General features: G+C 39.9%; 1 protein-coding gene across 1 annotated transcript in view; it reads left to right on the top strand.

Annotated features, from left to right (window-relative positions):
- The first annotated feature begins 1219 nt into the window (after window positions 1-1219).
- The window catches only part of LOC131676062 (uncharacterized), a 51561-nt gene continuing 38188 nt past the window's right edge, over window positions 1220-14592 (top strand). The window contains exon 1 of the mRNA XM_058955189.1: window positions 1220-1281. Coding sequence (XP_058811172.1) covers window positions 1255-1281 — 27 coding nt within the window. The 5' untranslated portion in view covers window positions 1220-1254. The remainder of the gene's footprint in view (window positions 1282-14592) is intronic.

Genomic DNA, 14592 nt, shown 5'->3' with positions numbered 1-14592 from the left:
CTAGAATTTTTACGATAGTCTAACAAACACCGACAATTCTATTACGGAAAAAATCAGTGAACACAATTAAATTCGAGCCTGAATTCCCAAGATAAAATACATTCTGAACAACATTTATCTGAACACAACCTAACTCAGCCCACTATCCCGACTAAAAAGAAATAACAGCACATATTGCAGGATGTAATTTTCTTAACAAATTGTATAATAATTCTTGACTCGTTAGTAGTTGAAATAACAAAAATTCACCAAATATTAAGAGGTGATATGTCATTCTAAACTATTTTGTTATGTTTTACTGATCGGCATAGGTTTGCTACCCATTTTGCCATGCAACTCACCGTCCCCTACCGAACACTAGCAAGTACATCTTTTATTTGCATAATTTTGATGCACTTGTTATGCTCTTGACAATGCCCAATTGCCATCATTTATCAGCCAGGTTTGCTGTGCCTCAATAGAAAGACTAGACTGGCCGGAAAAAAGTCGATCTACCAAATTTTGTAGGTAAATAAATATCAGTCATTTGGATCACGAATAGTTTTTTAAAAGATTTTGCTTCTAAGCTTTCAGAATTTATTCAATTGAATAGCAAATTGAATCTAAAATAAAATTTTTGTTATATTTTATCTGGACAAAAAACAACGAGAAAATTCAATATGAAAACAAACTTCAATACGCGCTTCAGCATGCATCCTTCACAAAAATTAAAATGAGCAACAATTTTTTTTTTCGATTAGTCCACTCAGACTTGTGCAGTGGAAATCGCTTCAGCAAGTGCATTAATTGAACATCGAGTCAATTGTGAGAAGTGCTTGTCGGGGGTCGGGAGTGCACCTAGTGCCTCCATCAAGAGCCATCAAAAAACGATACAACCAGTATAGTGCCGAGTTGAAATCATCGATGCTTCATACAGCAGCAGGATAAAATTGGCACACGCAAATCTCGGTATGTGTGTGTGTGTGTGCAAACTAGAAACTATAATTGATCGATATTCTGGCGGAGCGTCATTGCAAGCTGACGTTGGATTTGATTCATTGAAGTTTAATTATTGTTTTTGTTTTTCAATCTGGCATTCACTATGTTCGGACTATTTGTCATTTGGAAAATTACGGATTCTAAAAATCTAAAAAAGAAGCTGCCTGGTATCGCTAAATGTTTTCAATGGTCAACAGCAGGGGCATAAATAAGGGATCAGAAGTTATTGGCTCGATTGGCATGTTTCCCACGTTCTACGGAGATTAGTGCTTTTCCATGTCGGAAAGGAAGAAGAAAGAAAAGGTAGGGAAATAGAAAATGACAAAACAATATGACACAAAACAGTAAAATGTCTAGATATCTTACACCCTAAGGAATAATGAATCCTACTGATGAAGCCTATAGCTCTACACCGCACTTGATTTACAACAATGATATATCCTTGAATTTTAGCTCCCTGTACATATAGGTTCATCTATGCATGGAGAACACCCGGCTAGTTTCAAAACACAATCAGAAAAAAACCGACTCGGAATAGTGGTGGGGTATTTTGGTCGGTGTTAAATTGAAATTTCTTTTCTATCACGGACGTCATTAGCAAGGTAGCGACTGCACAAAACATGAACTGTTTCCCGTCATGTACGGGAAGCAAGACCTACGGTTTGGATCCACGTATCCGAGCCGAGGGTCCGGATTCAGACACTTGCCTGGATCTAAGCACCAAGTCTGGGCCTAGTTTATGTCCGGACCTGGTAAGGGGAAAAGGGGATGGACTAGATCCAGGAACTGGTCCGTCAAAATTTTTTATATGATAGGATGCTTCCTTTTTTATTCCCAATTCGTTACTGCCTATTGCCGCGATGATTTGGTACCTCTAACTATTGAAAAAATCAGAAATAGTGCAAGCTGCCCATTTAACCCCATATTCTGAATACCTATCTTGCCTTGCTTCCCCGTATTTTTACACCATTTGGATGAATTTCCTGTGGGGAATACTAAAAGGATGCCAGATCTGCATATATCTTAGTAAATCTGCAGATTTAGCATTTTCACTGCAGATCTTTTGCAGAGTACAAGTATTTAGCAGATCAAAGCCGATGCCAGCCAATTTACACACCTGCTTTCAACATTTTTGATCATTTAAAATATATTTCTATGTCAAATTGATTGAAGATTTTTGTAGCAATTTGCAGACTTTTATATTTTTACTGCAGGCTATTGTTTAACTGGACCTGGCATCAATGATGCTGAAATGATTCATTCATATACCTGTCAAAAACATACACGGTTAAATAAAACAACCTGCAGAATAAGTTCTTTTAACTTACTTTTGAGTTGTGCGTCTCTTTCGCACTTATTAGTGTTGTCAAAAACAAGACGAGAGATTCGACTCAGTCGAGGTCTTCCGTGGAGGAAGGTACTTTTGAGTTGTTTGGGCTATACTCAAAATTAGGTAAATTCAACTTAAATTTGAGTATAAAAAACCTATCAATGAGTTGTAATTTTTGCCGTGGTTAAATGGAAATTACCTTCAACACGGATTACCTAATTTTAAGTTCCGCCACGCTACCACGAGATTGAGTCAAAGGAACTCAATTTTAGGTAGTTTTTCGTTTCCGTGTAGAGCATTGTATGAAAATGTATAACCTCACTTTTCTGACAGTTCAGTGTGCTTGTTTACCTAAGACTTGTTTACATGGACTTTTAAAATTTACATTACTTGAATAATTTCGATGCTCTTTGTTCATACATTGACCAATCGGCGCTGGATGTAATACCCGGTGACATATGCTGAATCGCAAGATCAAGTATTGGGCTATTAAACGATTGATTTCTGGATGATGGATAAGGATTTGTACACATTTGTTTGTTTGCTCGTGGGTTAATTCCTAACAAGATGATCCGATTGATTATTCATTTTTAGGTGGTGAAGTTTACCTGAACCCGAATTCGGTCGATGATAAGTTGTTGAAATGATCGTTCAATGCCCATACCGAAAAACGTTTCCATTGGTCAGAATGCCTACCAGCGTATGATAGCTGCAAACATGAGGACAACAAGGTTATCGCTTTCGAATGGAACAACTATTTATTATTCGTGTTCAAGTTCCATTACAGCAAAAGTTTCGTCGATGATCACATTGTCGTTGATTTAGCCGGCAAATGCAAAACAGTGCTCGGTACTGACGATAAGGAGTTAGAAGGATTTGATAGGAGTGATAAGAATGCAGAGCATTATACATTCTGGAAGAATATCAGGGAGGAGAAATTATATGTAAATTAATATTATATCCCGAGTTGCCATCATTTTGGCACCGCAATAAAGCTATCTTTCATCTGCTGTCTTGTTCAAATTGGTAGGAAATAACTAGGCATGCTTCGGAGATCTGTCTTAACACTCTCTACTTAGCGCAGGATACGCGAAAGCGCTGCTAGCTTTCAAAAGAAAATTCCTAGCTGCTGCTACTCTATCAGTCTCTCAATAGTGGACTACAATTTCGGTCGGATAAATTATGCTATGAAAATTGTATTTCCTGGAATTTCCTCTGACGAGATCAATTCATTGTGAGGAATTTCGCTGCGTTTCAATATTGCTTGCCTCTGTAGGTGATGTGTGTGTGTGTGTGTGTGGTTTCACTTCGGCAGCCCGCTCTTATATTTTTGGTAATTTTGCTATCTTATTCTGCTGAATAAATCATCTGCCCAAAAGCCTCTAGGTTATACTATGGTCACTTTAAAAACGCCATGCTATTTAATCTTGTAGCTCTCGGCAAGTCAGTCCTGGCACTCTTCTCGACTATTCCTGGCACTATACCGCTGATGTCACACTTATTACGGTATTCAAACTTGGCGAGAGCGGCAGTAGTTTCGTCGGAATTGTTCACTCGACACGCAGTAAGTGCAAGGACTCTACTACTTATGCCTGAGCCCCTCGTTGAAACCTTCGTCCTGCCGGAGTGTTAGCTTCGCCCGATACCGGAGCGTATTGCTGAACCGAAGCAGTCTGCTACTGGCGCTGCTTCCTTCGAATCGGAATCGCTGAATATTCCCGTTAGCCGATTGTCCAACGTGGCCGAAGGCAAACCGATTGCAGTAACACAACCAGCCGTAGCTGACATTTTAGTCTTTAATCCAAGTCCCTGCCATTGACATAGCGACAGACGAGTGCGGCGCAGGCTGGACCATCGGTTGACTCGGTGCCGGACGGTGCGAAACAGCTGCAACAGGAGCGGACCTAGTATGGGGTGTAAAGGTCATCAATTGCCATAGATCACCAAAACGCTCTGCGACTAACATTGTGAACAAAACAAACCAAATGAAATTGATCGCAACAACGATAAAATAATCTAAATTCTACCCAAACATTTGAAACATTTGAAAAGGGTCTAACTGCCAAACGTAAACCTCGAGAAAAAGGCAAAAGAAATTCGGGTCGAATTCATTATAATTCTATTTAAAAAATTTAATACTGTTTTATTTAGTTTAATTGTGCATATTGTTTACATGAGACACTCCCCTTAATTCATTGAGTACGTATTTCACTGCCTTTATAATCCTTTTGGAATCAGTTACAATAATCCTTTATAATCATTTTATAATAAGTGTATTGCTAGTTAGGACTTTTATATCAGCCGGGCCCTTTTATAATTTGTTATAAAATCATTATCAAAATTCTTCATAATCCATTGTTGCGTTATGTTTATGTACATGGCCAGATAGATAGTTTTTAACTGGGACGGGGCGTGTGGATACGAAAAACCTAATATCAATTGCAGCCAGGGGGAGCTGTCAAATGCAGCCAAAAAGGAACCGTCAAATGCTGTCAGAGGGAACTGTCAAATGTAGCCAGTCCATTTAAAATATGTGAGGAAGAAAGAGTGGCTATGCAAGACAAGAGATAAAATGAACAGAAAAAAAGAAAAAGAAAACATCTATCCATAGGTTCTGTCCCAGGATTTTAATAGAGAACATGAAAATTCGATTTATTTGCATTTGGCAGTAGGCCTTTTTCAAATGTTTGGCTAGAAATTCCTTACTTCTTCAATGAATCATGTACAAGAAAAGTAAAAATGTTAAATTTAACGGAACAATGTATGATGCCGACATCAAATAAAAAATTACAGCTGAGCGAGCTTGTTTGGAAAGTGTTAATATTTGGAAGCGAACCAAACCAAGTTTCTCATACTGTGATCGAATCAACAAAACTTCCAAGACCATGTAAACAATCTCTCTGAACTTTCAAAAAAGTGAGGTTAAATCAAGATGGAAAGGTGGGAACATTTGACACTTTTGAGTGTATTAGTATTATACTTGCAAAATTAAGCATGGCGGCCGGGGCCCGTGAAGTAAACATCAACATCCGAACGAGCATCCTGATTCTTTGGCGCACGATGAAAAGTGAGAAAAGGCCGAGCTTCACTTCGGATCTATCGATTAGAACACTTATGGACACTTTTTACCTCGAAAAAAAACCGATTAAATTAACTATGACCGAACCGAAACAAAACTTATGGCAACAAAAGGGCCCGCTAGGTCAACTGTTTGTGCTTTTCTTCTTCATATCCTCTTGTTTTTTTCGGCTTCGTCAAAGAAAAATGACAACCGCACTCACACACAGAAAAAAATGTGCACACCTGTATCCGTCTTGAGGTTAAACATTATCATGCAATGTTCTCCACCGAGAGGTTCACTTTAGTTTGTTTACATAACCAATGAACTTTGTACCGCGACTCACCACTTCATTTGCCGCGTTGCCAGGAACTCAAGCAAAAATAAACAAAACAGTGTTGCCCAAACACACATTTTGAGTCCCACCATTCTTGCAAAGGTGAAAAAAATACTAAACATTCTTGCATTTTTCAAATTTAAAAAAAATCATTAAAAAATCACGATAGCTCTAAAAAGTCTCATTTCAACGGAAATATTCTTAAAAATGTATATTCTTTTAAATAAAAATAAGAAAAAAGGGGGTTAGGTCGGACGAGAAAGGTCTATTGTGCTTGAAAAAATGCAACAAATTATTTGATATTCCATTAAGGGGTTGCACTAGAATCTCGTATCACTTGAAGCGAACAAGCTTCTTACATGCTGCTACTATGAATGAGTTTGTTTGGAACTTCAATCGTTGGAAATACCCGTAAAACCTAGTCGCCAAACCCACTGCACAGAGGTCCCAGGTCGTAGATTTGGAATGACGACATGTAGCGATATCAAGGGAAATGTTTTTGTGTTCAAAGATGAACTATTTATGATCAAATAAAGACGGATGAGCCAGTTTGCCAGCTCATCAGTAATACTGTCTGAGTAGAGAGTTACATCTAACACCTCTTCTCTGCCAGACCATGCCTATGCAGAATTGTACTACTTAAGTGTTCATGCAATGCAGTGCCATTAAAATCGATATCTGATTGTGATGCGTATTTTCAACACTGGTGATTATGAGAGAAAGCCCATTTAGGCTACAGAATACCATCCTTCTGATATCATCAGAAGGTGATGATTCATTGTGGTGTATGGGTCAGTTCGATTTAGAATAAGGCCAAGCAAAATGGCGCACCTCGTTGGTAACTACTGATGGACTGGAGGGCGGGTTTCCCCGTACGGCCGGGACAACAACGGCCTGGTCTGTCTCTGCTGGTATCATAGCTGGCTCCTCCGGCAGCGGTCCTTGTCTATTAGCTAGGGAGGCGAGCAAGGCTCATTTGTCGGAACCTCCCTAGTGACGGTGGTGACGAATCACCGGATTCTTTGCTCCCCGCAAAGCATCACGGAAGAAACTGTAGTGTTCTTCCCAGGGGAAGCTACTGTCCACCCTGCTTCGCTCTCCTTGGCTATTAGCTGGGAAGGAGAGCAAGGCTCGTTTGGCTTATCCTTCTCAGCGAGGGCGGTTTGGTGCGTCTGGATCCTTTACGGTTAGCCGGGGAAGCGAAAGCCCCTTGGTAATAAACTTCCCTGACGGCGATCCAGCACCACAAAACAAACAAGCACCCGAACCACGGGTCGGCACGGATTTGTTTCCATCGCTCACACGCGCTTCACAACTGTTCTTGTGGCGGTAAACTATCTCGAAAATTATGAACGACGTCTTTTCGTTGCCGGGGTTCGTTACTAACTAAACTATCACTGCGATGGCCGTCTTCCATCCGACCAAAACAAAACCGACAAACCGCCTCGGTGCATAGCTGTCATCGCCCTTGCAGCATATCCAGCAACCAATTGAACAACAAAGGGAGAACGGTGACCAAACTAATCCCTATGTTGTTTATCTACAATTGTATAACAAAAATTACTACACCTATCTGCACGCACAAAACTGTTCACAAACGCGAAACTATACAAAAATTTACAAACTAAATGTGAACGGTATCGAATAGTGGTGAGCATAACTATAAGTAAACAAATACACTCTACGGAGTGTATACACAAAAGAGAGTATATTTCCACCCAGTGCTAAATGGTTACCCTAACGGGTTACACACTGACAGTTCAAACATTTTGATAGCGATTGGAGTTGGAACGGTACTCCTTGATAAAGTTGCTCCTTGGAGTACTCCCTCACACTCTACCGTGTTTTGGGCCTTGGCGTGATCTAGAATGGCGATATCCGCATGCAAGCAGTTTGCTATGCTTGGCGAATCCGGTCCTTTCGGCAATGCAAACTGGCGCCGGTCGAGAAGATCTTGTTCCTCGAAGAGGGTAATCAGGCATCTACTCACCAATCGTCTTCCCAGCAGAGTTAAAAATGATCGAAGCTCCTCTTTTTTGACGGCTGAAAATGAACCTGTTGCGACTCTAGGTGAATAGAAAAAGAAAAAATATTCATTCAAAAATTCATGTTATTCATTATCGTTGAATATCGTACAATAATATTAATTTCACTAATTAACTAGGAAAATATTTTCAAATGCCGGTAGAGCATATAAAACAAACAATTATCATCGCTTACATTGTGTCAGGGTCTACGTTGATGCATTTGATTCGATGCTGCACGTTCACTTCGTGTAATGATCGAAGACGAATGAAAATCTGCATGGATGAATGGGTGATTTGTTCGTTTGACGATTTCAGCTGCGTCACTGAATATTGCAAATGAATGCTGCTGAATATGGTCAATTTTCATTCAATGAATGTGAATATTTGTAACTCTGCTTCCCAGAGAAGGAGTCTGATGGATCAGAAGCCATTCGCGTTTCTAGTTCACTCGCAATTATACGGGATGGGAATCGTGATGACAGTTTTTCAGTTGTCTGGGAAGAGTCCATCTCTCAGTTGAAATTGTCTAACAGTGTTCGCCTACCAACCGTAGAAGAATGCCTTAGCAAAGGATAGCCACCGTTGACGAGTCCGGCAGAATTATCCTGCGCAGTAATCAGCTCAGTCTGATTCCACACTAGATAAGGCTTGTTGTAATTTTGGTTCGCATCTAGCGTGAATGTTGTAGGCTTCTATGGCCCTTATCATTTTAAAGAATGCAGATGGAGGGGAGTCCCCAGAGAGAAGAACGAAGTGAGTTCAGATTTTATTGGTAATCTCGCAATGCTCAACCGTCGTAGAACCGTTGACTAATAATGCCGGGTTACTGTGCCCATCCAGGAAGGAAGGAAGCCCAGTTGGTCTCATTGGCTTTCTCGATGGCCTACCTGTCCTGATTCCGTACACATCGAAAATTTGTCGATCTCATCCGAACGATGGTGGTCAAGGGAGGCGTTTTTGTAAGCTCGAAGCGCTATCCGTGGATAAATTTTTGTTTGGCTTCGCTACCACTGGGTTCCACCATTGAACCGCCCGTTTTGGAGGTGTTCCGGCAGTTTGAGAAATGCTTGGTCTACCAACCTGGATCTTTATTTCTACAAGTTCTTTCGGCTGGTAATTGCACTCTCAATCTAGAGCAACCGAAACGTTGTTTTCGTAGATGATCTGGTTCGCCTGATCGCAGATCCAATGACGACGCGAATATCTGGTCATAAGAAAGATAGTAAGGAAGACGTCGCTGTTTGCACAGTCGACTAGAACTGATCATCCGCAGGCTCCAGCAATGGTGCTAGAAGATTTAGTCATATCTAACACGTATGTGGATCGGTCCCGGGAAAAGGTGGCAGTACAATTATTCAGCATCATCGCATTGTTGTTTTCAACAGCCTCAATGATGGCGTTCCCGCTCTAGAAGCACCTTCTTAAACTGGAATTAGTATGGTGGGCGTTTAAATCACCCATTGATAGGAAGAGAGTCCGCAGTTGCTTGAAGAGATGCAACTACAATCCATTGGGATAGATCTTGTGGAAGACAGTAGAATGGGCTGCAACAAATCCGTCGCAGTTGTACGTAAAACTGGTCTTTGAGCTGTTTCCATTGCTTCTATAGAAAGAGTAGAGGTGGACTCGTCGGATGACTCCGGGACTTTCCGAATCGGTGGCATTGCAGGGTTTTTTTGATGCCGGGTATGTTGTAGGCAAATTCGTGTCTCATGTTTTCTTTGACGACTCAGAGGTTTCGAGATGATGCGGCTGATTTTGTACCGTAAAATTCTGTAAGAAGGTAGAGTGCATCATATGGGTCCGATCGGGTTATGGGGTTAGTTGAACTTACTCAAAAGGATGGAGCGGGGAGGAGTTCTCTGCTCCGGCAACCATGGGCCACTCATCATGTGTCTTCTGAATCGGACTCGAGCTCGGTGCCAGGAGTAAACGGTGATAAGCCTTAGGTTGCGGAACAAACGGTTGGTGTTGCTATGGTCTAAGTGGTCGATCCTATAGTGCAAGGTTCTTTGTGTACTCTTAATCGAACCAACGGGTTAGGTAAGGGTTTATTGCTGTGTGAGTCGATAGTTGACGGCGGCATGTCGTCTGTAAGAATTTAGTGTTAGCTGTTGGGTTCTTTGGACAAAATGAAACAGAATTTGTCCAAAGAACCCACGCCTGTGCTAACAGCCGCCGTTGGTACATCGAGGAACTCGTAATGTCCCCGATCGGGTCAATGGAAGAGGGTTGCTTGTTTTATGCTGATTTCGGTTTTAGATCAGAGTCGCTCTAGGTTCGCTCTAATATTTGCCAAATGCATACAAAAGTGACAGCTCAGAGCGAACCTAGAGCGGCTCGGTTCTAAGAACGAAATCAGCATTACTTCGGCTATTAAATTTTATTGCTGTTGTTATTTGCCAGTAGCCGGGTTGAGTGTTTGCAGGTTATTGTGGTTATTCTTAAATGTATGGGTTAGAATTCAGTAAGGATTCAGATTGCAGAAATTAACGGATAACATGAATTTTTTGAAAATTGTTCAGATTTTTTTCCTTTAGTCACGTCTGTATTGCTGTTTCATTTTTATCTATAGAAGAACGAACCCCGATTTAGTACCTATAACCTTTGGATTTGAAAGGAGCATGAACCGTTTCGAAGGGCGTGATATGTGACTTGCTGACGGGAGGAAAGGTAGCAACCAGTGATGCCACAAGTACAGATTTATCTAGAAAGGTACAGATTTTTGAAGCGTTTTTGGTACAGATTCTGTACGGTACAGATTACAGATTTTTGTAAAAAAGTACAGATTGGTACAGATTTTTTTAGATGACAGAAGAAAATAATTTAACCTTGCGATGCATCCCATAATGTGCACAAAGAGCGAAACACAAAAAAAGAGCGGCACAAGAACACTGCGATGTGGAGATCACCCGCCCAAAGAGAAACTTGAAAACGAAAAAGAGAAAGAGCTGTGCACCAAGAGATGCAAAATTTCGCACATTGAGTCACCTTGAAGAGCCACTTTTTTGTGCCTCCCCTCCAGAGTTAAAAATAATCGAAGCTGTTTGTTGACGGCTGAAAATGAACCTTTTGCGACTCGCGGTGAATAGAAAAAATATTCATTCAACCTTCCATCTTATTCATTCAGTTGAATATCGTACAATATATTCATTACACTAATTATCTAGGAAAATGTTTTCAAATGCCGATAAAGCATATGAAACAACAATCATCATCGCTTACATTATGCCAGGGCCTACTTTGATGAGTTTGATTCGTTGCTGCACGGTCGCTTCGTGTAATAATCGGAGCCGAATGAAAATCTGCATATATGAATGGGCGATTTGTTCGTTTGACGTTTTCAGCTGCGTCACTGAATATTGAAAATGAATGCGGCTGAATACGATCAATTTTCATTCAATGAATTTGAATATTTTTAACTTTGCTCCCCTCACTGGCAAACAGGGAGGAAGGGGAATCAAACTATTCAGATTCAGATAAAGATTGATCGGAAGAACGTTTTTAAAATGTTTTTTGGTTGTCATCTCTGCTTCCGTGCGCATGGGACCATGATGCACACTAAAGAGCCTTTATTTCTACTCTTTGAGGTGTGCGGCCATGGAGTAGAATGCACACATGGGAGCAAAACACATAGGAGTGAAGAGGTTTATTGTGAAAGAGAAGAGTCAAAATTTCTGGTTTGATTTCCCCAAATGAAAAATATGTATAAGAAAAATGATTTTTTCTAAACAACCTTTTTATTGTTTCGGTACAGAATCCGGTACAGATTTTTCTATAGCAGAGTACAGATAGGAAAGATTTTTCAACTCCCGGTACAGATTTAATTGTGGCAACACTGGTAGCAACTGACAATAAAAGCAGGTGCACATAAAGCGGCCCTTGCACGGTCAATATTTTTATCAATACACGTATTAACAATATTGTTACAATCCCATTTGAAATCCACATCGTCAATACAACTTTTTTCTCGAAACTGTGTTCACGTCAGTTGAGTGCGTAGATTTTTTGACATTGAAAGTGTTAAAAACAGATTTCTTCTTACTTTTACTATCTGGAAGGTTAGCAAGGCGCGCAAGTCTCGCGGTTTGAATAATATTGTCTGTCTCGAGATAATCTAGCGTTTCGTCGAGTTGTTGCTATACGGGAGCCACTCGAGTGCGATAGAAACAAAAACAAAACGTCAAAACGCTTTCTCACTCGCATCGATGCAAACTAGATGGGCGCGTAATTCAACGCACGGCCCGGTGGTGCTTGGCTTTAAGAAAAGATTCGAAAAAGTTCTTTTTTTGTCGATTTCATATCACTACATTTGGCAACCGTTTAAAAAGTGATAGCGAAGTGCATGCAAAACCCAACATTCAGCAATAAACAATAAGAATGCCAAATGCAAGACTTATTGCAATCACTTTAAGAATAACAAAGACAACTACGAAAAATACATATCCCATGTTCTGTTACTTTTCCATAACTCACTAGAATTTGACAACGAGTTTAAAATACTTTGTAATTGTACAGTCATCTGATGAGATACGAAACTCATTTTCGAACCCGGAGAATGTATACCGACTAATCTATCCATATGGGAGCTATTTCTCACAACCTAATTAACATTCCACTGTGACACCACCGGGCTGAAAAATGTTTCCAGTGTAAAAAAACAGCACGCTCCTAAAAATATGCAAGTACATACAGTGTCGGACAAAACGATATTTACCCTTTTTGTGCTATCTATCTTGATATTAATGCGTCAAGCAATGATTTGAGCCAGATTTCAATCACCATTGCACACAATTTAACGAATATAAATTATATTTCTCACACACTATTTTAAAATTTTACTTAGCCGGCAGTCATCAGTTATGCAGTTGAAATACTAAACAATATTGTGAGTGCTAAATATGCTCAATTTACAAAAAAACATCGAACACTGCATCAAAAGTCTATGAATCAGTGATTTCATGAAAATTTTGTACATAAAAAGAAGTCGTAGATTTTACTTTCGAAAAAGAAACACATTCTAGAAACGTCAAACTTGTTAATTATAGACCATTGGACGAAACTGTTTAACCTCACTTTTCTAACAGTTCAGAGAACTTGTTTACTTGAACTTAGAAAATTTTTGTTTCCACCCAATCACACTTAACACTAGGTTCCAGATTCTAACACTATGTAAACATGGTGAACGCTGAACTGTCATTTTTCGAGCACTTTAACTCAGATGACGGTTTCTTGCAATGTTCTATTGGGTTGAATTTGTTTTCTATAATACTGCACAGGTTTTATTTTTGTTTCCAATTGTCGAACTACAACTAACGTTTTAATTTTTTATGGAGACATGTAAACACAACAAGAAAGGTATGATGTACATTGCAATAACACGATATTCAAAGAAATTTAAAAAAATTCTTGAGGGTGGCAACATTTTTTGTCCGTCCCTGTACAGATGTAAGCGCTACCACGATGTGAATAAATTGGAATCCCCTAGAAAAACGCTACTTCAACTCGCATTTCGCATCTTATTTTTCAAACCGCGGTAAAACGCCCAATGCAAAGCTGGTTAGAGAGCTGGAGTGGATGGCAAAATCAGCGCGGAATGCGAAAAATATTGCTCCCGTGAGAAATTAAAAAAAACCGGCAAAATATGCTGCGCTCATACACAAAGTGCGATGTTTTATAGATGGTGAGTTTTTTAACAATGAGAAAGAATGGTGAAAGTTTTTTTTGTTAGTATTTATCTGTCTGTGTCGCTGCACGCACATTGAAACCAGGAGGATAATTGAATAATATTTGGCAAATTGGAGTCCAGTCGCGGTCGCGGGAGGGAGACTCACATGACTTTATTCCTTTTGACAGTGAGCATACGAAGCATTTGCATGTAAGCTAGAGTCCCTGTTAGGTTGACCTTTCACGATCATTGCATTGTCAATACTATAGACCTGGATTATTGATAGTGGAATGTAAAAAAAAACCGATTGATAAAACATCTTACCGAGGCGAGGTTTTAATTACTGGATTTGCTTAGGATATTAACAGCAATCCAGTCGGCAATATACGTAGTAAAACATCTTTGTAACCGAGCTCCCCCCGAGAAACACTAAATATTGGATTTTGACAATCATAATATAGCACTTCCCACAAATGCAAGAATAGTTTAGTTTCCCTTCGTACCCCATCGTCTGATCGCGCATCAGCATGCTTCTCATTCGACGAGTAAAAGTCAAATGATGCACGAAAATACATGCGGTCCTCAGATATCTTCCCAATATTTGATTAGGTGTGCTAGGTGCTCTATATTGACGACTCTGCCTGAAATAGACTAGGAAATTTCGGTTTTCCGCGTCGCTTTCAAAAGATTTTCTGTAAAACAGGATTAGCGTTGTTTGAAAAAGTTAGACATACTTCAAAATTTAATACAAAATAGGTGCACATTTTTCCGACTGGTTGATGAAATGGAAACAATGTTTAATTTCGTTCGGTACAATGATGGTCGATTGGATACGATTTCAAAGTCGTTGTCGGAATTTGTTCCGCATTTTTTGCAAAGCAGATAAGCAGCGTAGTATGGAAACGATGGCAAGCTCAATCGTCTCATGTAGCAAGACCTCTTCACGGGCATCAAAGCGTTTAGTAAAAATTCGGGAGTTACAAACTAAAAACTTTGATACTAAGTAAGCACTGGAGGGAAAAAGCAACAGGAGAGCGGCCGATCAAAAGCTCCAACAAGGATGAAACGGTACTGCCGGTGAACAAAGAACTGTTGCAAATTATTACGAACGATTTGGCATCCGGTGTAGTTAATAAGTCAATCACTTTGTACCCAGTTTATCTGGGTTAAATTCGTTACCGCCGTACAAAGTAA

The sequence above is a fragment of the Topomyia yanbarensis genome, chromosome 1 (genome assembly GCF_030247195.1).
Source record: "Topomyia yanbarensis strain Yona2022 chromosome 1, ASM3024719v1, whole genome shotgun sequence".
Lineage (NCBI taxonomy): Eukaryota > Metazoa > Arthropoda > Insecta > Diptera > Culicidae > Topomyia > Topomyia yanbarensis.
This window is presented reverse-complemented; position numbering and strand designations above follow the sequence as displayed.